The sequence below is a fragment of the Myxine glutinosa genome, chromosome 4, assembly GCF_964187855.1.
Source record: "Myxine glutinosa chromosome 4, kmMyxGlut1.1, whole genome shotgun sequence".
NCBI lineage: Eukaryota > Metazoa > Chordata > Myxini > Myxiniformes > Myxinidae > Myxine > Myxine glutinosa.
In genome coordinates this window covers 190,556,655-190,583,146 of record NC_136264.1, presented here as the reverse complement: position 1 = coordinate 190,583,146, position 26,492 = coordinate 190,556,655, and the positions used below count along the sequence as shown (strand labels likewise).

At 40.5% G+C, this 26,492-nt stretch overlaps 1 protein-coding gene across 4 annotated transcripts in view; it reads right to left on the bottom strand.

Annotated features, from left to right (window-relative positions):
• LOC137425999 (laminin subunit beta-2) overlaps window positions 1–26,492 on the bottom strand; it is a 217,698-nt gene that overhangs the window by 122,612 nt on the left and 68,594 nt on the right. The window contains exons 13-20 of one of the 4 annotated variants that reach the window (XM_078776822.1): window positions 13,145–13,224; window positions 12,881–13,043; window positions 11,381–11,449; window positions 10,054–10,122; window positions 6,457–6,615; window positions 1,853–1,977; window positions 1,575–1,695; window positions 1,200–1,380 (exon numbers count right to left, since the gene is read on the bottom strand). In XM_078776822.1, coding sequence (XP_078632948.1) covers window positions 1,200–1,380; window positions 1,575–1,695; window positions 1,853–1,977; window positions 6,457–6,615; window positions 10,054–10,122; window positions 11,381–11,449; window positions 12,881–13,043; window positions 13,145–13,224 — 967 coding nt within the window. The remainder of the gene's footprint in view (window positions 1–1,199; window positions 1,381–1,574; window positions 1,696–1,852; window positions 1,978–6,456; window positions 6,616–10,053; window positions 10,123–11,380; window positions 11,450–12,880; window positions 13,044–13,144; window positions 13,225–26,492) is intronic. The other 3 variants (XM_078776824.1, XM_078776823.1, XM_078776825.1) reach the window with 3 other exon arrangements.

The following is a 26,492-nucleotide window of genomic DNA, read 5'->3' as shown; positions in this document are numbered from 1 at the left end:
TAAATGACCCTCTCAGACCACTACATTTTTGATGAACCCACTCAGCGCACATTGTACATTGAATGGAGTTCACTCCGACACCCTTCCTGCACACAGCACACGGCCACTTCCCAGTTCTTTCCACCTCACCACATGCTTTACCACTTGCCATCACCTTTGTCTTTCCGATATTCACCTTCAGACCTTTAATGCAGAATGCAGAATGTGAAAAGCAATCATACCTGCGGTTACAATCATACATGCAGAATGTAAAAAAGCAATCATACATACAGAATGTAAAAAGCAATCATACATGCAGAATATGAAAAGCAATCATACATGCAGTTACAATCATACATGAAGAATGTGAAAAGCAATCATACATGCAGTTACAATCATACATGCAGTTACAATCATACATGCAGAATGTAAAAAAGCAATCATACATACAGAATGTGAAAAGCAATCATACATGCAGAATATGAAAAGCAATCATACATGCAGTTACAATCATACATGAAGAATGTGAAAAGCAATCATACATGCAGTTACAATCATACATGCAGTTACAATCATACATGAAGAATGTGAAAAGCAATCATACATGCAGTTACAATCATACATGCAGGATGTGAAAAGCAATCATGCATGCAGTTACAATCATACATGCAGAATGTGAAAAGCAATCATACATGCGGTTACAATCATACATGCAGAATGTAAAAAAGCAATCACACATGCAGAATGTGAAAAGCAATCATACATGCAGAATGTGAAAAGCAATCATACATGCAGTTACAATCATACATGAAGAATGTGAAAAGCAATCATACATGCAGTTACAATCATACATGCAGAATGTGAAAACCAATCATACCTGTGGTTGCAATCATACATGTAGTTGCAATCATACATGCATCATGTGAAAGGCAATCATTCATGTGGTTACAATCATATATGCAGAATGTGAAAAGCAATCATACATGTGTCTCCAAACATACATGCAGAATGTGAAAAGCAATCATACATGTGGCTCCAAACATACATGCAGAATGTGAAAAGCAATCATACATGTGGTTACAATCATACATGCAGAATATGAAAAGCAATCATACATGTGGTTGCAATTATACATGCGGTTACAATCATACATGCAGAATGTGAAAAGCAATTCAGAAAATTCCAAGAAACATTTGTTATTCCCATTTTAGGATACTCACGAATGGCGCCGTTGTGTAGGATGGCAGAGGTGCTGCACACCAATTGCTGACACACCTGGGTGAGGTCACCGTGGTGAACCTCACGAAACGCCTCTGCACATCTGTATCGTTTGAAGTCTTCCCATGGGGTGCTGGTAGGATGAGACCCGGACAGGGATGCTGGCTGTGGGAAGAGCACGAGCTGGGAGTGCGGGGTAGAGAGGGGCGAGAGGGTATCAGAGAGACCACCACGGTGGGTAACAACCCGAACAAGTCGTACAGGGTGGGGGGCAAAAGGGGACAGGAATAAGGTATAGAGTAAAAATGGACATGAATTAACCTTATAAAGGAAAGAATTTGCCACCTCACATTCCATTCTCCATTTTACTCCCTTACAGAGTCAATAAGAATGTGTGCACTGGGATGGCGGTTATGTGGGTCCACGAGTTGCAGATTGATGTCCACCATGTACGTGATCCCAGATTCCAGACACACGGTCACCGGCAGGACCGCATACCTGCATGCACATGGATGATAATAACACCTTCACAGGAGCTCGTACAGCCATTGTTTTCCATGAAAAGATCCAACATCGATATACAGCGCAGATGTCTGTGTAAAGTGAATTCGATCGATCATGATCCATCGATAGGGCCCGAGTGAAATATGTCCACCTGCGGTCGCTGTGCAAGGTGGCTGTTTGTAGTTCGTCTGTGGGTAGTGTGTTGGCGCAGTGGCTTTCCGAGGGTTGTGATCGGGAAAAGACTCGAACCAAGACCTCCCAATTCTCGAGCAGCTGCTACAAAGCACAAGTTCTATGATAATAGTGAAACAGTTGTTTAAGCAATGGCCTTGAGACTGATATTACAACTGGTTATTTATCATTGTAACTGTTGTTTAAGCAAATATTATTATTATGACTTCCTGTGGTGGCTGGGCGCTGTATTGGCATTCTGGCACTTCTGGCTTCTTCCCGCCATACCGTTTTGCCCGCGACGAGCGAAAGAATTGATCGGCTCCATTTTCGATGTTTTCTCTTTAATACCTGACCCTTGGATAGAGGTAAGCTGAATCTCAATTTATTGTTGAACCTCTTGAAGTAATTTTAGGCAAATTATTGCATTGTGTGGATGCAAATGTATCGTAGTAGATTTTGTGTAAATCATACAGCAAGTTCGTTATGCCGCCATGATTAACGGCATGTACTAAATGGCTGTATTTTTGTAATTGGTGAACCAATTCAATGACACAATATGCAAATTCTTAAATTTTCAGGTCAATCGGATGAAAATTGCTGCTGCGCAGGGGGACGGGCTAACTAGATGGAGTTCATAGAATACTTACAACTCTTCTGTTTTAAGGGTTTTTTTTGATCCAATATGGCTGCCAGACCACGTGACTGATGACGTCATAAGTGCACATTCTTCAATATAATTGTTGGGGAGATCATGCTCAATAAATTTCAAACTGATCGGACTAAGCGTTGTACTCGTCGAATTATGATGTCATAATGAAAGCACCAATGACGCCATCATTAACAACAATTAATCGTTCCCATGTGGAGTTCTTTACAATAAGCCACGTTTCAATTTCCTCCATGGAGCGGTTTCGGAGATATAGAGGTCCAAAGTTTTCTGTTATAATTATCACTAAAAAAAACGTACATGAGCATACTATGGTGAAAATTTCGTGTCAATCGGACCAAATGTTGCCAACAAAGCGAATTTAAAAAATGCAAACACGTACGACACACGTACATATGCAACTGATCGCTGAACCCCGCTTTTCGCTTCGCGACCTCAGAATAAAAATATACTGACAAGTAAAACACAAGATGCATTTCAATAATTATTTACTTTTTATATTTATTTATTTATTTAATTATAATAATAATAATAATAATTCATTTATTTTGTATAGCGCTTTTCCAGAAGCCCAAAGGCGCTTTGACAGAGTGGAAAACATAATGCATAACAATACATGAAAACAACAATTGCAAAAAGACAAGAATCAAGAAAACAAACAGCAGCGATATACGGCATATATATAAGACAAGAATCAAAAAGACAAGACAAGAATCAATAGGGAAATATTTAAAGCAAAAGGAGGGAGAAGGAGAAGAGATAGTCAGGGGTTAAATGCTGTGGGTTGAATGTTGAATGCAGCGTTGAACAGGTGGGTCTTTAGTGATGTTTTGAATGTGGTGAGTGAGGAGGAGTCTCTGATGGTGTGAGGTAGTGAGTTCCAGAGGGTGGGAGCAGCGATGGAGAAGGCCCTGTCCCCCCAGGATCTGAATTTGGTCCGGATGGAGGGGGTCAGGAGGTTGGTACCAGCAGAGCGGAGGTTGCGGGTGGGAGTGTGTCTGGAGAGGAGGTCAGCCAGGTAGGATGGGGCCAGGTTATGGAGGGCTTTGTATGTCAAGAGGAGGATTTTGTACTGGATTCTCTGGGGGATGGGGAGCCAGTGAAGCTTGTAAAGGACGGGGGTGATGTGGTCACGGGTCCGGGAATGAGTGAGTAGACGGGCAGCGGAGTTCTGAATGTATTGGAGTTTATTGGTGATTTTTGAGGGTGAACCATAGAGGAGGCTATTGCAGTAGTCCAGACGGGAGGTGATGAAGGCGTGGATGAGGGTTCCTGCAGCCGTGGAGGAGAGGGATGAGCGGAGACGGGCAATGTTTTTCAGGTGAAAGAAGGCTGACTTTGTGATCTGTTTAGTGTATTTGTCGAAGGAAAGGGTTTGGTCAAAGATGACGCCAAGATTCCGGATGTGAGGGGAGGTGGATACTGGGATACCGTCGATGTTGAGGGCAAAGTTATGGGTGGATTTTGTGAGCGTTTTTGGGCCAATGATGATTATTTCAGATTTATCACAGTTAAGCTTGAGGAAGTTGATTTGAAGCCAGGATTTTATTTCAGTGATGCAGTTTGTCAGGATAGAGTGGGTGTCGGTGGAGACGGACTTGGTGGAGATGAAAAGCTGGATGTCATCGGCGAAGCAGTGGAATTGGAGACCATGACGGCGGATTAAGTGACCGAGCGGGGACAGGTAAAGGATGAAGAGGAGGGGGCCAAGAACTGAACCTTGGGGGACACCTTGGGGGAGGGGAGCAGTGGGGGATTTGCAGTTATTGATGGAGATGAACTGGCATCTGTCAGAGAGGTATGATTTAATCCAAGAGAGGGCAGTGCCGGTGACGTTAAAGGTGGATTCAAGTCGGGTGAGGAGGATAGTGTGATCGATGGTGTCAAAGGCAGCGCTGAGGTCGAGGAGGACGAGAATGTTGAGGTTGCCAGCGTCAGAGGAGAGGAGAAGGTCGTTGGTGATTTTGAGGAGAGCAGTTTCAGTACTGTGGTTGGAGCGGAATCCGGATTGGAATGTTTCATACAAGTTATTGGCAGAGAGATGATGTTTGAGTTGAGTGGCTACAGCGCGTTCCAAAACTTTTGACAGAAAGGGTAGGTTGGAGATGGGTCTGAAGTTGTTTAGGGTGTCAGGGTTTAGACCAGGTTTTTTTAGAATGGGGGTAACAGCAGCAATTTTGAGGGAAGGTGGGACGATGCCTGTAGACAGGGAGGAGTTTATTGTTGCAATGATAAGTGGAGAGAGAGCAGGGAGGGAGGCTTTGACAAAGCTGGAGGGGATGGGGTCAAGAGTGCAGGTGGCAGTTTTCATTCCTATGAGGAGTTCAGAGAGGTCAGTAGGAGAGATTGGGGAGAACCGAGACAGGGGATGGCAGGACAAGGGGGGGGCAGGTGGTTGGAGGGGGAGCGGGTGCGGCGGTGGTCAAGCTGTTGTAGATGTTGTCAATTTTGCGTTGGAAGAAAGAGAGGAAGGAGATGCAGTTGTCTACTGTGAATGACTGGGTGGTGGTGTTCAGGGGGCGGAGGAGTTTGTTTATTGTCGAGAAGAGTGCTTTTGGGTTTCCGGAGCCAGAGTGGATAATTTGAGAGTAGTAGGCAGAGCGGGCGCGGGAGAGGGCATCTTTGTAGTGTTGTATGTGGTCCTTGTAGGCTTGGGAGTGAACTGTGAGACCCGTTTTATTGCGGAGTCTTTCAAGTTGGCGAGCACGAGTTTTCATCAGGTGGAGTTCAGGGGTAAACCAGGGAGCAGAATGGGTGAAAGAAACTGTTTTGGTTTTTACAGGCGCAAGCTGGTCAAGGCAGGAGGAGAGAGTGTGGTTGTAGTAGTCAGTGAGGTCGGAAGGGGTGTGGAGGTCAATGAAGGGAGAAGTGGACATTTTTTCAGAGAGGGTGGATGAGAATGAGGTAGGTGAAAGAGCGTTTAGCTTACGGAAGTTGATTGTGCGATAATGCCTTGGTGTTGGGGCGGGGATGTTGATGGTCAGAGTGATGGCTAAGTGGTCAGAGAGGGTGAGGTCGGAGCCATAGAGATGGTGCAAATTTAATCCAGTGGAGCAGACAAGGTCCAAAATGTGACCACGGATATGGGTAGGAAAGTCGACATGTTGAGTGAGGTTAAAGCAGGTGAGTAAATCAGTGAAGTCAGTGGTTATTGTGGAGTCAGTGGAGTCCATGTGGATATTGAAATCACCAAGGAGGAGGATTGAGGGGGAGAGGGAACATAGCTGGGTCAGAAAGTAGGAGAAGTCAGACAGGAATGATGGGTGTGGTTTGGGAGGGCGGTAGACGACAGCCATGACTGACTGCGTGTGACCAGAGAGTTTTAAAGCCAGGTGTTCAAATGATGGAGCAGATGAGATGGAGATGAGGTTGGTCTTGATGTCTTGACGGTGGATAACGGCAATTCCACCACCTCGGCCCTCCGAGCGTGGTTTATTGACGTAGGAATATCCATTGGGTGTGGTGAGGTTGAGTGTGTAGTAGTCCAGAGGTTGTTGCCAGGTTTCGGTGAGACAGAGAAAGTCCAGTTTGTTATCCAGGATGTATTCGTTCAGGATGAGGCATTTATTGTTGAGGGACCGGGTGTTGAACAGGGTGAGCTTGATGTTGTTTTGAACAGCAGGGATGAATTCAGGTGATTTAGCCAGGGTTCGTAGGCAAGAGGTGCGATCGTGTGGGTTGCTGTGACCAGGTGCGCTGGGACGAAGAGTGAGAGTGCGCTGAGCCGACCAGAGGACGGGGATGGAGTGACCTGATTGCAAATAAACAAACTTGCGACCGGAGCCACGGTGCATTATATATAGAAAAAATTTATATAAAATAATTGTTTTATTTAATTAATTTAAATGATAATTATTTATTTAAACTTAACACAAAAACACACACACCCAATCGATTGCCATTGATAGTGTCACCTCTGGCTCGTAGCGTATCACAAGCTCGTACTGAGCTGAAGCAGGTATGTCGTTGATGGTAAATTCCAAACCAGCACCATCTCGAACCCTTGCGAATCCAGGCCCCGTCCATGTTCGCTCCTGGTCGAGTCTTTGCTTTCGCTGAACAATGCTAACTATCTGTATGGTCATAGGATGCAGGGAAGTGTATCCATGTTACTAAACGAATTATGGCAACAATATATCAAAATGGTCACCATTATGAGTCTATGGTCACCTGAAGTGGCCCAATAATACAGATCAATTGTGTGAAATGGAAAAGCAAAGTGAGCAACACAAGTTTGTCATAATAATAACAATAATAATAATAATAATAATAATAAAATGTGGGTTACCTTTCAAATCAGAATAAGGTCATTCACATACAGCATGTGAACCACCTGGCCAATTTGTTTATAGTGCAGAAGCTGCTGCAGAGACAACAACCATTGTCTATGATAGCAAGCAGAGTAACCGGGTGTCGTGTCATGCAACCTCCAAGAAGGTCACTTGGTACCCGCACTACAGGCAGGAACTTATAATTTGTTCATCCTGCCAGCACTAACCAGCAAGGACACCGTGGGATCTTTAACGCCCACCAACCAATGCCAGGAGGAAGGACACCAAGTTAAATGTTGATGTTTTGCGGTGCCCGCGGGACACCAGGATCAAGTTTATAGCTGGTCAAGATTCAAACTCAGGTTAGACAACTGAGGTGAGTGTCTATATATCAAGGCTATTCTACAAGCACAATAAAAATGAATATATCAACACCCCGAATAAGCTGTTGGTTATGGGATAGTGCGGTAAAGCTATGCAGAGATAAAAAGTTTCTGACATGAGTAGGTAACAAATTTAGTTTACCGAATTGTTTCAGTCAGACTTACAATCACGTGGGTATAAAACAGTCAGAAACTATAGCAGCACTCGGAAGAGTGCATACCTCCGCCAGGGTGAACAGTTTAAGTTTTGTATCCCATTAATCTGGATGAACCTCGACTTTTACCTGGATTCGTACCTGAACCAAAATCTAATCAGCTTGTTTTTGTCACTTACCCAACTCATTCATCAAGTTTTGTCATAAGTCATCCACATTTGAAATATCGTTTTTGGCCCTAGGACTCAATGGTGAAGCTGGAAATTCTTGTTTTGAAGTTGAAAATTCCCCTATAATTATAAACCTTTTAAAATACTTTTAAAAATTCTCGTATCCGAATCCGTATTCGGATCTTCACTAAAATCAGATTGATTCGTCCTTGTCACACATCCAACCTGTACACCAAGTTTCGTTCGAATATGTCCACAACCTTTTGAGATATCCGGTTCACAAATAGACAGACAAACAAACAAGAAGGTGTCAGGCAGTAGTATCCTTGACATGAATGATGAAAATCGACAGAAACATTAATTGATTGATTAATTGATTGTGTAATTAAAATAAATGAATAATAACAGTAAAATAATTAATTTATTTATAAATTGGCTAATAGCATACCCAAGCCACCACTGCTTCATCCAAATCTGTAACTTTTTGAAAATTACTTAATTGGGTAATTAATCGAAAAAATAAATAATTAATAATCAAATAATTGATGAATCAATAAATTAAAAAAAAATACTTTATAGCCAAATCACGTGGTCATTGTCGTGTCCAAATATCAGCTTCCGGGCTCAAAAGGTGCCTGAGCTATTGCCCAGATGAGAAAGGAAATAAATAAGTACTTAGTTAATCGATAATAATTAAATAACTAATCAATTAATTGATTAATTAATAAATCAAAAATAGCCTTTATAGCCAAATCACTTGGTCATTGTCATGTCCAAATATCAGCTTCCGGGCTCAAAAGGTGCCTGAGATATTGCCCAGATGAGAAAGGAAATAAATAAGTACTTAATTAATCGATAATAATTAAATAACTAATTAATTAATTGATTAATTAATAAATCAAAAATAGCCTTTATAGCCAAATCACTTGGTCATTGTCGTGTCCAAATATCAGCTTCCGGGCTCAAAAGGTGCCTGAGATATTGCCCAGATGAGAAAGGAAATAAATAAGTACTTAATTAATCGATAATAATTAAATAACTAATCAATTAATTGATTAATTAATAAATCAAAAATAGCCTTTATAGCCAAATCACTTGGTTATTGTCATGCCCAAATATCAGCTTCCTGGCTCAAAAGGTGCCTGAGCTATTGCCCAGATGAGAAAGAAAATAAATAAGTACTTAATTAATCGATAATAATTAAATAACTAATCAATTAATTGATTAATTAATAAATCAAAAATAGCCTTTATAGCCAAATAACTTGGTCATTGTCGTGTCCAAATATCAGCTTCCGGGCTCAAAAGGTGCCTGAGATATTGCCCAGATGAGAAAGGAAATAAATAAGTACTTAATTAATCGATAATAATTAAATAACTAATCAATTAATTGATTAATTAATAAATCAAAAATAGCCTTTATAGCCAAATCACTTGGTTATTGTCATGCCCAAATATCAGCTTCCTGGCTCAAAAGGTGCCTGAGCTATTGCCCAGATGAGAAAGAAAATAAATAAGTACTTAATTAATCGATAATAATTAAATAACTAATCAATTAATTGATTAATTAATAAATCAAAAATAGCCTTTATAGCCAAATCACTTGGTCATTGTCGTGTCCAAATATCAGCTTCCGGGCTCAAACGGTGCCTGAGATATTGCCCAGATGAGAAAGGAAATAAATAAGTACTTAATTAATCGATAATAATTAAATAACTAATCAATTAATTGATTAATTAATAAATCAAAAATAGCCTTTATAGCCAAATCACTTGGTTATTGTCATGCCCAAATATCAGCTTCCTGGCTCAAAAGGTGCCTGAGCTATTGCCCAGATGAGAAAGAAAATAAATAAGTACTTAATTAATCGATAATAATTAAATAACTAATCAATTAATTGATTAATTAATAAATCAAAAATAGCCTTTATAGCCAAATCACTTGGTCATTGTCGTGTCCAAATATCAGCTTCCGGGCTCAAAAGGTGCCTGAGATATTGCCCAGATGAGAAAGGAAATAAATAAGTACTTAATTAATCGATAATAATTAAATAACTAATCAATTAATTGATTAATTAATAAATCAAAAATAGCCTTTATAGCCAAATCACTTGGTTATTGTCATGCCCAAATATCAGCTTCCTGGCTCAAAAGGTGCCTGAGCTATTGCCCAGATGAGAAAGAAAATAAATAAGTACTTAATAATTCGATAAAATTTTAGGAATTAATCAATTGTTTGACATGTATAATCAAAGAGAATTGACAATCTCACTTTTGTCCTTCCAGATCCTCTGTTGAAGTTTGACGAAGATAGCTGAAAGTGTTCGTGAGTTATCACAGTCACAAACATACAAAGAACCGAGACAGACCGATATATGAGGAAAATTTTCATAATAACAAACAGGGGTGAAAACACAACCTCCATCCACCTTCGGTTGCCTGGGTAACTAGTTCATTCACGAACCTCGACTTTGTATTAAAAAAGAAAAAGAAAAAAAGGAAAGTGAATTCAGTGTAGAACTTTGTGCCCTCACCATTGGGCGAGGACCACGTGGTTGTATTTGTGGTTGTGGAGAATCACATTGCTCTCTCGTGTCATTTTTCTGTGGTGCAAAATAGAACAGGACTAAAATGAGATATTGATTTCTTAAAATTCTGATTTACCTTAATAAACAGAAAACTCGAGTGTGGGTCTTCAGATAAGCGGCTTTCACTTAGCATTGCAACACTGATATTTGGTGTGAAGCTTCTTTAGAAACAAAATGAGTGTTATTGGATTTGGCAAACATTCATGGGTTTACATCATCTTACTAGTTCAGAATAAACAGATTGATTTCCTCTGAACAAGTGATGTTGAGGTCTCTTTTTTTGGTGGTGTCTGGCAGGATACCCTATAGAGCGATAGAGGTTGTCACACTCACCCCTGAGCTGTCTAGCCTGGGTTCGATTTCAACCCAGCTATAAACTACCATCCTGGTGTCTTCCAGGCAGGGCGAGGCATCAATGTGTGTGCCATCCATCAGTTGGACGTTAACCAGGCGGCCATGTCTGCCAGCATTAGTTTGTGGACCTTGAAGATCCCACGGTGTCCTTCGCTAAGAGTAGGCGAGCTATCGCCAGCAACATGAACAAATAACAAATTCCTGCCACAGTCGAGCTTCCTGCTTTGGAGTGGCGACCCAGCCAAGATTTTATCCCTTACCAAAGAACCTGATCCAGGTACCTACACAGTTGACTCAGGCTATGCAATAAAACTTACTCTCAATTCATCATCACCCAATGTACCATACTCGTTACCGAGCGTTGCTGTTGCTGTTGCCGGAGCGGTATCTAGGCGAGGATTTTGCTTGGTGGTCTACCTTTGTCTTGCCTGCACTCATTCAGGCAAGGAATTTGGCAAAGATGCCAGAGATGACTTGTATACTTTTCTCGAAGGACACAGTGGGATCCTTAACGTCCACAAAAAACCAATCTTGGCAGAGTCTCCCGACTTAACGCCAATTTGAAGTACGACTCACACATTGATGCTTCGCTCTGCTCCCGGAACAATCAGCATTCAAACCCAGAATCTGAGGTGAGTGTCTATACATCTTGGCTATTCTGCCAGCCTAATAATAATTAATATAACAACACCCAGAATAAGCTATTGGTTGGGATAGTGCAATAAAGCTATGCAGAGATAAAAAGGTTGTGGTATGAGTCGGTACAAATTTAGTTTGCCTGATTGTTTCAGACAGACTTATAGTTATAATCACGTGGGAATGAAACACTCAGAAACTAGATCTTCCAGGAACGTCGACTTTGTTTCAAAAATAAATGTAAAGTGAAAAGTGAATTAGGTGTAGAACGTTGTGCCCTCACCATTGGGCGAGGACCACGTGGTTGTATCTGTGGTTGTGGAGAATCGCATTGTTTTCTCGTGTCATTTTTCTGTGATGCAGAATAGAACAGGACTAAAATGAGATATAGATTTCGAAATTTAGATTTTCCTTAAATAACAAACAAGAAAGACGTCGTGCATAGCACGGTACTTGCAAAATCCCACCCCCACTCCCTCCATCCACCCCCCCCCCCCACCCAGAAAACAGGTCCCATTGAGACATAAAATTGTCTATTTCATTAAGATTAAAATTGACGATCTTAATCATACCTCAGGTCAATCGGAGGAAAATTTATGATTTTATAAGTTTGACCTTGAGTTGATCTTTGACCTTTTGACCTTAAAATAGTCGTTTTCCCAATTCAGTGAGGCACTATGCAAATGCTGTCCTAATTCTCAAGTTAATAGGATGAAAATTGACGATTTTTCAGATGAAAATTGATGATTTTGGAAGTTTGACCTTGAGTTGACCTTTCACCGTTTGACCTTAAAATAGTTGGCTTCCCAATTCAGTGAGGCACTTTGCAAATGCTGTTTAATTTTCAAGTCAATCAGATGAAAATTGATGATTTTTGAAGTTTGACCTTGAGTTGACCTTTGATGTCAAAAAGAGTTGGTTTTCCAATTCACTGACTCAATATGCAAATGCTCTTCAACTTTCAAGTGAATCAGATGAAAAATGACAATTTTAGAAATTCGACCTCATGACAAAATCAATGGGCTTCTCAGCTCAATTGTGACTACCTCTACGACTTGGTGAAGTTTCATGATGATCAGTTTGGAATTGTGACCTGCAGGCGAGTGAAAAACAGACAAATAGACAGAATAACAAAGACGACTGACCAACATACTTGACAAATCTTCGATTCTGCAAGCAATAAACTCCAGTGTGGGCCTACAGACAAGCTGATTTCACTTAGCATTGCAAGACTGACATTTGGCGTGAAGCTTCTTTCATACCAAATTGACTATTAATTGGTGTTTGGCAAACCTTCATGTGATTACATAATCTTACTATTTCAGGTGAAACAGATTGACTTCCTCTGAACAAGTAATGTTGAGGCCTCGTTTTGTATGGTGTCTGGTAGGATAGCCTATAGAGCCCAAGAGGTTGTCACACTCACCCCTGAGCTATATAGCCTGGGTTTGAATCTGTCTGTCTAGCCCCCACATTGATGCCTCGCCCAGTCTGCGAAACACGAGGATGACAGTTTATAGCTGGGTCGGGATTCAAACCCAGACTATGGACAGCTTAGAGGCGAGTGTGTGTACCTCTAGGTCATTCTGTACACCACCAGAAATGATGCACAGATATATTGTGTATGCTCCATTGGGTTATAACAACCATGTTTCTATTATTTTAAGCACTCTACAGTAATGTACATACATTTTGTTAATATCCTTCCACAAAAAAAATCTAGGAAAAACTGGGAAGGGGAATCTGGGAATCTGGGAAGTATTATTTCCAGAGGTAAACCCACATTTGGATGCTTTTGGATGGATTGCAGGTCAATGAATCTGGCTTCTTCTGCCTCGTACGTGTACATGTCCAAAGGCATACAGAAGTGTCCCAAGGGAACCTGGTCACAGGTGCGGCCGATGAGGTTAGAGCGGCAGGAGCACTGGCCACTTTGCTGGGAGCACCTTGGGAAGGAAGGGAGAGAAGAAGTGAAATTTGGGAGGAGTTTGCTGTGTTTGCCCAACAAGGTAAAAGTGCCGGATAGTTGTTGCTGCTGAAAAAATACCGGTTGTTGTAAGCTCCTCCAAAGTCGCATTCACATGGACGACAACCATCTTTATCAGTGTTGAGACCCCAGAAACCCGGCTGAAGGTAAGGTAAGGAAATGAGGGAATTATTTTTGTATGCAGAGGTAAGTATGAAGAAGCGTAAGGAGAATGCAGTGAATAAAGAGCACAAGTTTGTCTTTTCAACAAACCCCACTAAAAAGTTGAGAAGAATGGGCAAGAAGAGAAAGAGTAGAAGCACACACCGAGACAGGACTTCAAGCACACACCTAGACAGGACTTCAATTGAACAGTTTACGTTTTGTATCCTGTTGTATCCCGATGAATAAACCACACGCGCACATGGGACCAGAGTTAACACGACTTGTGTATTTCAGCCAACATGGCGGTGGCTCCGTATCCCCAAAGGTTAAACATTACAGTCTCTGTAATAAGGGTCTCAGTGTACATTTGGGCTTTGCAGCTAACAAACCAAAATATTCCTACGGTTTTGAGATTTGTACAGTGAGCTTAATAAAGGTTAAAGGTTGCCCCCCATAGATAGTCACACGTGCAACATGTAGCCTCATTTGTAGTATAGTTATGTCTTAGTATATGTGAGAGTAGGCCCCTTCCAGTGTTAATCCTGCATTGTGTAAACCCAGGAAAATAGGCCCGAACGCCACCGATCATCCTACGTCCGTAACCTCAATACAGTTTGTTAACGTTAGTTCATTTTGGGCGAGTTAACACGAGGGCGGCGGAGGAGGATCGGGGCGGAGTTGAGGTCGGGAGCGGCAGGGGCGATGACGGTAAGCATGAGCCACCAATGAGGGCTCAGAGGTGGTTGCGTGAGAGGGCGTGGTGAGAAGAGTCTGGTGAGTTCCAGAAGGCTCGCGGGCCGGGGCTATATAACCCGATGCGCAAAGCCCTCGACAGGACTTGCAGAGGACTGCAGCGTTGTGAAGGACTTGAACAGGACTTGCAGAGAACAGGACTTGCAGAGGATAAGCGCGTTGTGAAGGACTTGCAGAGAAGAGGACTGGCAGAGGAGAGAGAGGACGCGCAGGAAGAGGACTTGCATCACTCGCACTGTATGAACTTTACTATCGCTAAAGATACGTGGGTGCAGCCAGGGCGTTTATAACTTGCGCATTCCAGCCAAGCGAGTGAACGAAGCTGCGTAACCGCCCTTTGCCATAAAAGCCCTCCCTGCCGTTCGCCCCGATATACCGCCTGTGCTCGAGCGACGCGCTACGTGGCCTTGTCTTCGCCTGCTTGCCATCATCGCGGGGACGTGCTGTGACCGAGGAGAGCGGGACGGGGCCGTTCCTGGATGACCAAGCCGGCGCGTTTGGCCTGAACATCATCCTGCCCATCTGCAATCCCCGTGTGAGTGTGTCAGATGGGCCCGTTGTCTTTGGGTATTAAGAATAAGACTGTATAAGGATTTCCCTGTGTCTCTTCATCCTGAACTGTAAATACGTGCAATAATCATTAAATCTATTTGTTCTTCCTTTTCTTCTGAATTCGATCGTTCCCGTGATTTCTCCATTGATTAAGCGTGGCACGAATAAGATCGCTCCAATCGGGTTCCACTATCTATAACGGCGCGGATCACGTGTACGCAAACCGCTCGGCGTATTCCAACCACACGTGGTTCGTGCGAGGCTTGTTTCCTCGCTTCCAGGGCAGCGCGAGTACTTAGGTACGAGCGAGAATTTGGTCCCGAAACCCTATTTTACGCTGTCCGGAAGGGACGTAATAGGTCTCGGGTCGCGCCAGGTCAGTAAAGACAAGGGGATTAATCCCCCCTTGATAAGGGGAGAAGGCCGGCGACAGATCCACAACAATATGATTAAAGACGTCCATTAATTAAAGCGTTGGAACCTGTTCAAGTTCCCATCAAATCAATTCAAACTTAGTATCACTGTTTGTTACAAAGTCATATAGGTATCTTGGAGGACGTCGATTGTGTCTCGGATGTTGAGGTGGTGTCTTGTCAAGTCTGGATGAGGAGTAGGAGTATCTGGCAGGTTAACATTGACCAAGTTCCCATCTGAATTAAAATGGGGTTGATAAGCCTGATGGGACCTAACACATCGTCAGGAATTCCAACGAAAACCATCTTTGAGCACAAAAGTATTTGGACCGGCTTTGCAAACAATGCGTTGTGGTTGTGATTATGCCAATTTGTGCATACGAGTTGGTCGCTTAGTTCAGACCCATTCACCTTGTTTCAGGGTAGAGTGGCAACATCTGTGACATCTACGATAGAGATACATCTGCATAGAGATGCACATGCATCTACGAACATCTACGATAGGGATGGTGCCAATTTGTGCAAACGAGTTGGTCGCTTAGTTCAGACCCATTCACCTTGTTTCAGGGTAGAGTGGCAACATCTGTGACATCTACGATAGAGATACATCTGCATAGAGACGCACATGCATCGACGAACATCTACAATAGGCATGGTGCCAATTTGTGCATACGAGTTGGTCACCTAGTTCAGACCCATTCACTTTGTTTCAGGGTAGAGTGGCAACATCTGCAACATCTACGATAGAGATAAATTTGCATAGAGACGCACATGAGTAGTGTAATAATGTTGGTTCTGGGACACCCCAAATCCCCATTCACTTACATGTTAATTTTTCCATTCCCTCATTGCCCCTAAACACCTCTATTTCTCTCACCCTGTTCTTTACGAACCTTCTAACCTTTTGACATGTTATCCTTATTCATTAGACCACTTAAACAATGGTCCTTCTGTGTGAACCTGTGATCCTTCTGACCTTATGGACCTTTTAACCTTTTACTCTTAATATCATCTGGTGAATCATCTTTGACCCACTCAAACAACGACCCTACAAATATTTGTTTATGTGTGGAAAATAATTTAATTCTCCTACAACTCTCCTCACCGTCTAATACATTAACAAAAAATATGTTTGAGTTTGGTTCTTTATTAAGATATTTTAACTGAGCTAAAATAAAATGATAAACCTCCCTCAATGTTCTTGTTTGAGCGCCTCCAGTGCCGCCCACTTTTTGGTAAGCTCCGCCCACTTTTGGCAAGCTCCGCCCACATTTTTACTAGGTCCGCCCACTTTTTTTACTAGGCCCGCCCACTTTTTTTTACTAGGCCCCGCCCACTTCTGCTAAGCCCCACCCACTTCTGCTAAGCCCCACCCACTTTATAAACTCTTCAGCATTGTATCATTTCCAGGTAATACATTACATCATTTTCAGGGAATTTCCATCACATCATTTCCAGTTAAGACACGCCCAGGTTTGCCCAGGGAATTTCCACAGGAAATGACACACACCCAGCCCTTCTTATAAAAGGCACCGACCACAGGCTTTTTCAAACACGCTTTCTGCTTCACTTGAGAATGGACTACTATGCCGAAATGGAATGGGATAACTTTGCAATTCCTTGGAGTCCTACTACCTGTGTAGAACTCAACCTTCAGATTGATGAACTGGACTCGAACCTCTTATCAATGGAGGTAAGTTTGTTTATTTATTTATTTAATTATTTAATTTTTTTTTAATTTTTTTTTTTTTTTTAGATGAGACTCGTGTAAGAGTTAACAAAGTTTATTTTAATATTCATAGAGCTTGATTTATACAAATAAAAATATTGTATTAAATTAATACATTGTTATTTTCTTTCACAGGAAATTGTATCTGAGATACGAAATGAAAATTCTGCTTTTAACACAACTTGGGATGAAGTTATTTTTTTGTTTGAAGACTTTTTGAACAACCAAGACCCCCAGAACGAGTTCTACCTTGATGATCCAGCCAAAGAGTTATACCTTGTAGATCCACAAAATCCTGAAAAAGAGTTTTACCATGATGATACTTGTTGTGAGTTATCAAAACAAAACCCACTGAACAAGTTCTACCTTGATGAGTCAGAATACAAGTCATACATTGGAGACCCACAAATTTCTGAAAATTGGGAAACGGGAATTCTCCCTGATGGTCCGCAGTTATACTATGTGAGACACATCATAGAAACCCTAAAAAATTGGGCAAGGAGAGTTCTCCCTGATGGTCCGCAGTTATACTATGTGAGACACATCATAGAAACCCTAAAAAATTGGGAAACGGGAATTCTCCCTGATGGTCCGCAGTTATACTATGTGAGACACATCATAGAAACCCTAAAAAATTGGGCAAGGAGAGTTCTCCCTGATGGTCCGCAGTTATACTATGTGAGACACATCATAGAAACCCTAAAAAATTGGGAAAGGGAAGTTTTCCCTGATGGTCCGCAGTTATACTATGTGAGACTTATCACGGAAACCCCCAATATTTCTGAAAATTGTGGTTCTACCTTGGAGACTTGGAAAGATGGTTATATTTTTGGAGACTCGGAATGGGGGTTTTGTTTTGATGACTCGGAATTGTGATACCTATCTTGGAGGCTCAACAGGAATGTGGTTATACCTTGGGAACTTGGAAAGTTGGTTTTATTTTGGAGACTCTACCTGTGGGGTCCATCTTGGAGACTCTTTGCATTCTAAAGCAATGAACAATGTTCTTTGTTTAATGACGCTTGATTTAAGCAATATCAAGAAAGTTCGAGGAAGAAAATGCTGGAAAATTCTTTCTTCCCATTTCTACTTCTTCAAACTTGAAAGCCTTGAAAGACAGAATTGGAGGAAGAGGAGGAAAAAATATGAAATACGTATTTAAAAAAGAAGAAAAAAAAAGATTATGTTAGGGTTAGGGTGGGATTTTGAATGTGAGGGTTAGGGATGGGGTTGGGTTAGGGATGGGGTTGGGTTAGGGTGGGATTTTGAATGTGAGGGTTAGGGTTGGGGTTGGGTTAGGGATGGGATTGGGTTAGGGTTGGGATTTTGAATGTGAGGGTTAGGGATGGGTTGGGTTAGGGATGGGGTTGGGTTAGGGTTGGGTTAGGGATGGGGTTGGGTTAGGGATGGGATTGGGTTAGGGATGGGGTTGGGTTAGGGATGGGGTTGGGTTAGGGATGGGGTTGGGTTAGGGATGGGTTGGGTTAGGGATGGGGTTGGGGTTGGGGTTGGGTTAGGGATGGGTTTGGGTTAGGGATGGGTTTGGGTTAGGGATGGGGTTGGGTTAGGGATGGGGTTGGGTTAGGGTTTGTATATTATTATGACTCACTCACACATACACACACACACAAAAGTTAAGTCCCAACTGGAAAGTTGAGGGATTCTGTGTTTGGGGTTCACAGATTTAAAAACGTATCCCCATTATACACACACAAAAGTTAAGCCCCAACTGAAACGTTGTGGGATTCTGTGTTTGGGGTTCACAGATTTAAAAACGTATCCCCATTATACACACACAAAAGTTAAGCCCCAACTAAAAAGTTGTGGGATTCTGTGTTTGGGGTTCACAGATTTAAAAACGTATCCCCATTATACACACACAAAAGTTAAGCCCCAACTAAAAAGTTGTGGGATTCTGTGTTTGGGGTTCACAGATTTAAAAACGTATCCCCATTACATTTTATTTATTTATTTATTATTTTCAAGGGTATTTTCTGCTTACTTGTGTTTTTTGTAATTCTTGTGAGTAAAATGAACCCAAGATTTCTTCTCCATTTAAATCATATAATTTGTAGGTCCAAGGGTTTGTAGCCATTACATCAACGATTTTAAATAATTCATTAGTCCATCTCTTTGTATAACCTTTCTCAAAATGGCTTTTCCATTTGTATATTCTTACAATATCACCAACTTTGAACTTGGGCTTTCTCAAATTAATCTCCTTTTCATATTCTAATTTTGTAAATGTTTCTGATGGTTTTGATTTTGTTGATGAATGAACTGTATTATTGTAATTATCTACAATATCCTGAATTAAATACACCCATTTTGGAGAACCGAGTTGTGTGAATTTTTTATATAATTTCTCTTTTAAAGTACGATTAAAACGCTCAATAACAACTGCCTTTCCTTCATTAAAGGTGCTGTATAATTTAATACCCTTCCCCTTAAGAAATTTCATGAATATTTTGTTATAGAACTCTGTTCCCTCATCAGTCCATAACTTCTTTGGTTTCCTTTTATCCCGATCAAATATTAGCTTAAAGGCTAACATTAAAGTATCACCCCTTTTATTTTTTAAAGGGACAACCCAGGCAAATCTACTCCTCAAATCAATAACGGTTAAAGCATACCTGTATCCCCTGTCATTATTCAATTCAATTAAATCAGCGGACCATATGTGGTCGGTGTATTTAGAATAAACTTTCCTTCTTTTAAACTTTGTGATTATAGGTTTGTGTAATTCATTAGCCAAAAGCTCCTCAGTCTTGATAACATCATTGGAGTCTAATAGTTTTTTGAGGGTGAATAACCAAGACCAAGTTTCAATTTGACACTTATCATTTTTTTAACAATAAACCTATCAACTTTCTCTCTCAATGTAGGATTTTGTATCAAAGACAAATTATATAACATTTCTCTGTCTGCTTCATGTTTTTCATCCAATGTAGCGGTTTTCCCATAAGCAATATCATGCTTCATACACACTTCATCAACCCTATTTATAGGTTTAGACCAAGATTTAGGATTGTCAGCCTCATCTAATCTTTTATCTAGGTTTGTTCCAGGACCACAGAACGAATATCCAGGTAGATGTAATTCCCCTGGAATTCCAGTTGTTGTAAATTTACTTCCTGAGAGAAACCTTTGTATGTCTCCTCCTCTTTTAGGAGAGATGAATTGGCACTTTTTAGAGCCACACACTTGACATATTCCTTTTTGATAAACTCTATTATTTTTAGCTTTAACATAAGAGATATTTTTAGATTTAGTTTTCTTTTTACATTTGAGACAATAACTCATATTTATTTATCAGAAAAATTCCGACAGAGGATCAAAACCTTTTTGGTTTTCAACATATACATTTCTATCTTAATTTTTAAAACATAAAGAATCCTAAGGAATGTCTTCACTCTCTCCTCCATTTATTTACAAATAAAACTAACTAAAGTCAATAACACCAACATCATCAACCACATAATCTTTTCCTTCTTCTTCTTCTTCACCACTTTCTCGTTTAAATCTCCTCCCTGAAAGTGAAGACATTGACGCCGTTATTCTTGAAAATAATATTTCCATTAGACTTTTCATTTCTTTATTTTCCTCCTCAGTGCGTTGAGTTTGATTTATTTGCTGTAATACCTTCAATCTTTTATTAATCTCACTGATTTCCATCTTTTTATATTTTTCCTCCCTCTCTCTTTGCTCCCTCTCCTCCTTCTCTCTTTTCTCCCTTTCCTCCCTCTCCTCCTTCTCTCTTTTCTCCCTTTCCTCCCTCTCCTTTTTTTCCCTTTCCTCCTTCTCCTTTTTCTCCCTCTCTTCCTTCTCTCTTTTCTCCCTTTCCTCCCTCTCCTTTTTCTCCCTTTCCTCCTTCTCCTTTTTCTCCCTTTCCTCCTTCTTCTTTTTCTCCCTTTCCTCCTTCTCCTCCTTCTCTCTTTCCTCCTTCTCTTCTTTAACTCCTTCCTCATCCCTTGCTACCCTTGAGCTTGAGCCCCAAAGAATATTATACATATACTCATCTGGATTTTGAGATATTCTTGTATCTATAATTATTTTTCTCATAATAGGATACCAATAAGATTTGTTGACAATTTCTAAAAGAGTTTTATATTTCATAACTTTGAGAAGTTCATTTTTATTTAATATTTTAAACAAGTCTCTATTTGTGGGTTTAACAATATCAGTATAAGGCCAGTTTTTAATGACAAAATTCCCATGTATATGCTCCAAATCATAAGGTATGTAATACCGAGCACCCTTTTCTTGTAGGTATCCTTGAATACAAAAATTATAATTCTCTTGTAGTCTTCTTCCTGCCATTTATGTATCAGAAATATATGTGAGATTAATATTATGACAGGTAATACCACCCCATCTTCCCACTACCAAATTGGTTTGTATTCCTTGGCTTTCTATCCTTATCTCATGACCTTCCTTCTTTGTCATGCTAACCATCGCTATACTATCATATATTTTTCTTTTCTTAAAACCATGTATTTGTTGTTTATTAATTGTACTTCCACATAAATCCTTATCCTCACCAAGTGGATAATATTCTTCTTTACGAGACTGATTAAAATCATGTAGGTCTTCTATGTTTATTGAAAAAGACCAATTATACCCTAAATCAGGCATATCATACCCCCATTTATTAATTCGCATATTAACTATATGTCCTTCTTTATAAAATTCAATTGTAAGCAGGTAGTTAAATTCAATGAGGAAAGGTGTATGGTCAGTATAACCAGGTGTTGTGGTTGTAAATTTTACTTGTTTAACAAATCGTGCTGTTTTCTTTAAAAATATATATGTATTGTGATAAATCACCTTTTTTTTTTTTTTTTTTTTTTTGTATACAAGATCGAGGCTCGTGAAAGAGCGAACATTAATCACACAGAAAGACAAACAGACACATAAAACAAATAACATCGGGAGCGGTAGACAAGATGGGGAGAGAGGGGGAAGGACACAAACACAACATTTGAGAGCAGGGACCGAGAGACATGGAGACATCGAGAGATCTGTGGGAGGGAGAGGGCTTTGGGGGGGGAGGCATGTGAAGGGGGGGGGGGGGGGTGGGAGAGGTATAAACATATGGACACTGCCAGGATTTCCAGGAAAGAAGTTGGAATTTCAAACAAGGTGGATCTGGGGTGAATTAGTGGGGGTAGAAAAGATCAAGGTTATGGATGGGGGAAGATAAGAGATGGTGGTGAACAGCTGTTTTAAAGACCTGGAGGGAGGAGAGGGATTGAAGGGAGTGTGGGAGTTTGTTCCACAGGCGGGAGAAAAGAGGAATGAAAGAGTGAAGGTGAGCAGAGAGCCGAGATTTCGGCAGTTTAACCATCAGAGGGTTGCTGGCAGATCTTGTGCGACCTGTAGGAATATTTGGGGGACAGAGCACAGAGAGAGCTGGGGGAGCAAGGCCGGAGAGGAGTCGGTAGAAGACAGAAAGGCCACCTACCTGCCTGCGGTGAGTGAGTGAAAGGCCCTCAGAGATAGCTTCATCGCGGGAGATTCCAATGATTTTGAAAGCTTTGGATTCAACAGCGTGAAGCCGAGCCAGGTGTGAGGCAGGAGCACCAGCCCATAGGGGAGAACAGTATTCCATTGAGCTGCGGATGAAAGCCTTGTATGTGGTGAGGAGCTCAGGTGTGCCGAGGAAGGACTTCGCACGATGGAGGATGCCCAGTCGGCGACTGGCTTTGGAGGCCAGCTTGGAAATGTGGTTTTCCCAAGAAAGATCATGGCAGATAGTGAGACCCAAAAGCTTGAGTGACAGAACTTCTTGGAGAGGATTGTTGAGAAAGTAGATGGGAGGGTTGTCCAGTCGATCTTTTCGGAGAGACATAGTAAGAGAGTGAGATTTGTCAGGATTGAAAGACATGTTCCACTTGTTTGACCAGTCTGTGATTTTGTCCAGGTCTTCAGAGAGTGAGGAGGCTGCAGACTGCTGATCTGAGGGAAGAGGAATGGAGCGGCAGAGAGTGGAGTCATCAGCAAAGAGATAGAGAGGATTTTCCAGAGAGTCAGAGAGATCATTGATAAAGACCAGAAAAAGCACAGGGCCCAGCACACTTCCTTGGGGAACTCCAGCCTGAACAGGAAGGGGAGATGAGAGAAATCCATTCAGCGCCACACGTTGACTACGACCAGAGAGGAAGTCCGCAAGCCATGCATGGAGATTTCCATGGATACCATAGGAGGAGAGTTTGGTGAGCAGAGCTGGGTGCCAGACCGTATCAAAGGCCCGTGATATGTCAAGGGAGACAGCTCTGATTTCCTGTTTGGCATTGAGGACCTCCATCCATTGTTGAGACAGCAGAAGCAGCATGTCCAGAGTAGAGTGACCTGGTCTGAAACCAAATTGATGATCAGAGATCAAGCCATTGGAGAAGAGGAAAGATTTCATATCCGAAGCAATGATGGATTCCATGACTTTGCTGATAATTGGGAGCAGGCTGATTGGTCTGTAGTTGCAAGGATCTGTTTTTGCACCTTTTTTGTGTAAAGCGGTAATGTTAGCTGATTTCCAGGATGCTGGCAGATGACCTTGAGCAAAAGATAGGGTGAAAAGAACAGAGAGAGGGTGAGATAGAGCGGCAGAGCAGGATTTTAGGACCCGTGGGCTGATGCCGTCTGGTCCAGTTGCAGAATCAGAGTCGAGGTTTGACAAAAACTCCTCCACCTTGTCAGGAGAGAAGGTCACAGAGTCCAGGAGCAGTTTGGTTCGACTGGGAAAGGTGGGAACAGAGAGAGATGGGTTTGGGACTAAGGATTTTGAGGCAAACACAGAGTTGAGGCATTCGGCTTTGTCACGTGCGATGTCAACTGTGTGGCCATTTGAGGTAAGGGAGGGGATGGAGGGGGAACAAACACCAGAAACGGATTTGACCAGATGCCACCAGGATTTGGAGGAAGGAGACAGGTTTGAGAGTTCATTCTTGAGTGTGGAGAGATAGTGCTTCCTGGCACTCCTGAGGGTAGACACGCACTTGTTCCGAGCTTGGTGGAAGGAACTGAGATTGCCTTCAGTTGGATTAGCCTTCCAAGAGGCAAAGGCAAGTTGTAGGAAAAGAGCTAGCAAGATGATAAATCACTGAATCTAATTAAGTCATTCGCATCTGTAGGGTTTGGATAATTGATTAATTTATAAGTATTCTTCATATTAATATTTTTACTTACACTATATTTTTGTCGTTCAGCCTGTGCCTTTGTATAATAATTTGATAAATCAATATCCTGAGAGGATTTTCCAAAGATAGAACCATCTTTTCCAACATGTCATTTATATTAGATTAAAAATGATATCATAAAAATTTTCATTATTGTTGAGTTGAAATAATACATATAAACATAATTGACCACAACATTTAGAATTAATTTCTTGAACTTGAAATGTTTGATAAACACCATTCTGTAAGAATTGTATTACTTCAACAGGTGGTGGCATACCATAACTATCAAAATAATATTTATCCTGACTATTATGAATACAAACCCAATGAGAACTATTCTGTGTGTCTAAATTCATAATAATATTCTTTGTATTCTTATTTATATGTATTAATTCATCTCTCATACAAATAAACACATTATCAATTTTTAGTGTTTTACAATACTTAGCTAGTTCTATATTTGACGTTGTATTCTTTCCAAATTGTTTAAACCATTTATCCATTTATTTATGAGAAAGATACAATCCATTACCCTGTTTAGTTAGTTTAACACCCGCTTGAGCGATAGAGGAAAGCATATCTCCAACCAACAATCTAGCTTTATCAGGTAGACTTTCAAGTTTTTGAGCAAAATCTACAATTACACCACTTCCACTAATTTGTTTCTCCAACTCCTTGTTATGTCTTTCCAATTCTTTTTGAGCTTTTAGTTGTGCCTTCCTTTCGTTAGCAGTTTTTACCGCTGCTGAAATACCACCAGTCAATGCTCCCGCCGCACTTAAACCAGCAAATAAAGGAATTAGAAACGGGAGAAATCCTCCTCTTGACTCGTCTATTGAATATTTCTTTAACATAGGTTTCGTCATTTTAATTTTAAGAGATCCAACATCATTTAGTGTTTTTACTTGTGTGTGTGTGTGAGTAAAACATCAATTCTTACAGCTCCTTTTCTTTGAATTGTATTAACATTAATAATACAAGGCTTTTGATTTTGAATACAAGATGTTAATTTATTAAGATTGATTTGATTAACATATACCCCAATTATTTATTTATGAGAAAAAACCTATGTGATATTAATCATAACACCATTATCTGTATTAATCTGTAATTCTGTTTCCTCCAAAAGCAAACAATATGCATTAACCTCTTCACTCTCCCCTCTTTCAATGTATAGAGAAGTATCCACTCGATTAGACTTTATAGTTTCCTTTTGAGAACTCAGGTCAATTGCGTAGATTGTATAAAGTTTTTGAAACGCAACCATATCCAAAATAGGATCATTATTACCATTACTTTCACACACCTTTTGGTAGGACTTGTAGGCTTCCGCATAATCATTTTTTTCCCAATCAATTTCCAATCTATCTCGCGGATAAAATGTGCCATCAAGAGAAACCCGAAGTTGTTTCACCTTAGCATTATCACTCAGCGCATTATTCTTATCAGTGCCTTCATCTCCATCTGGTTTCTTAAAAATGAGCCATAGGTATCGTGGCTTTCCTTGAAGAACACGTAAATTCCAAGTGTAGGTAGTGTGTTCCAGTTTAACGTGTTGACATCTTCTTTTAAGGTATGATACATTTAGTGGTTTCTTTGAGTTAAGTCTTCTATTTAACATCTCTTCCGTTTTAAGATTAGGAGTATATTCACTAATATACCAACACAAATCATTAATAACAAATTTATTATTATCACCAAAAGCATTTTGAGCCCCAAAAAGCAATCTATTTACATTATCATTCCTTTGTAGTTGAAATCTAATTTTAAGCCCATACAAAACTTTATCATAATCACAAAATCCAAATATACCTTTAAGAGGTACTGCTACGGTAAAACTATTCTCTGCTTTTGTTTCATCATTATACATTGACTTCCTTTGACTATAACCGGGGTCAGCATTTGTTCCCGTTGACATATCAGGAATAAAACCTTCAACAGCTCCCTTACCCATTCTATCACTAAACGAATATAGTGTAAATTTCATCATTTCAGATGTAGAGACATAATCAACCGCTTCAACCTCTTGTGTTCCAATATACAGGCGGACACTGTCAAACATTTTCCAGAAGAAATCATTTACGAGTGTAGCATTAGTATTATTCGCAGCCTTAGTGAATTTAAATTTACACAGCAAGAAACTATCAGCTATATTCAAGTAAGTTTGTTGATTATTTATTTCAAAACTTTTTGTTCCGTTTGAATTCCAGTCTGTTCCTGTTATAGCATTTACCTTAAAATAGTCTTCCTTTTTAGTGGAGTTTGAAATGATAATCGTATCATCCAAATCATAGATACTATCAATCGCTTCCATACTTGTATTTATATAGCATTAAAATTGTTGAAACCCTGACCCAAGTATTTTAATGATTTTTTGTCGTTATTGTGAAGATAGTTGAGTTTTACCTTTTTTTATTTCTTTGATTGCTTGTAATTTATGAGACTCCTTTTGAGCATCTTTTATACTCTTTATAGCACCCGCAACTGAACCCACGGCAGAAGCAGTTGAACCAATTCGGTCTTTATGTTTAAGGATGGTTGAACCAATACCCATTAGAGTATCAATTATCCCATCTCCTTTATTTCGAAATTGATGACCTACACCTCGTTGTCTCTTAGGTTTATAGTATCCTCTCCCA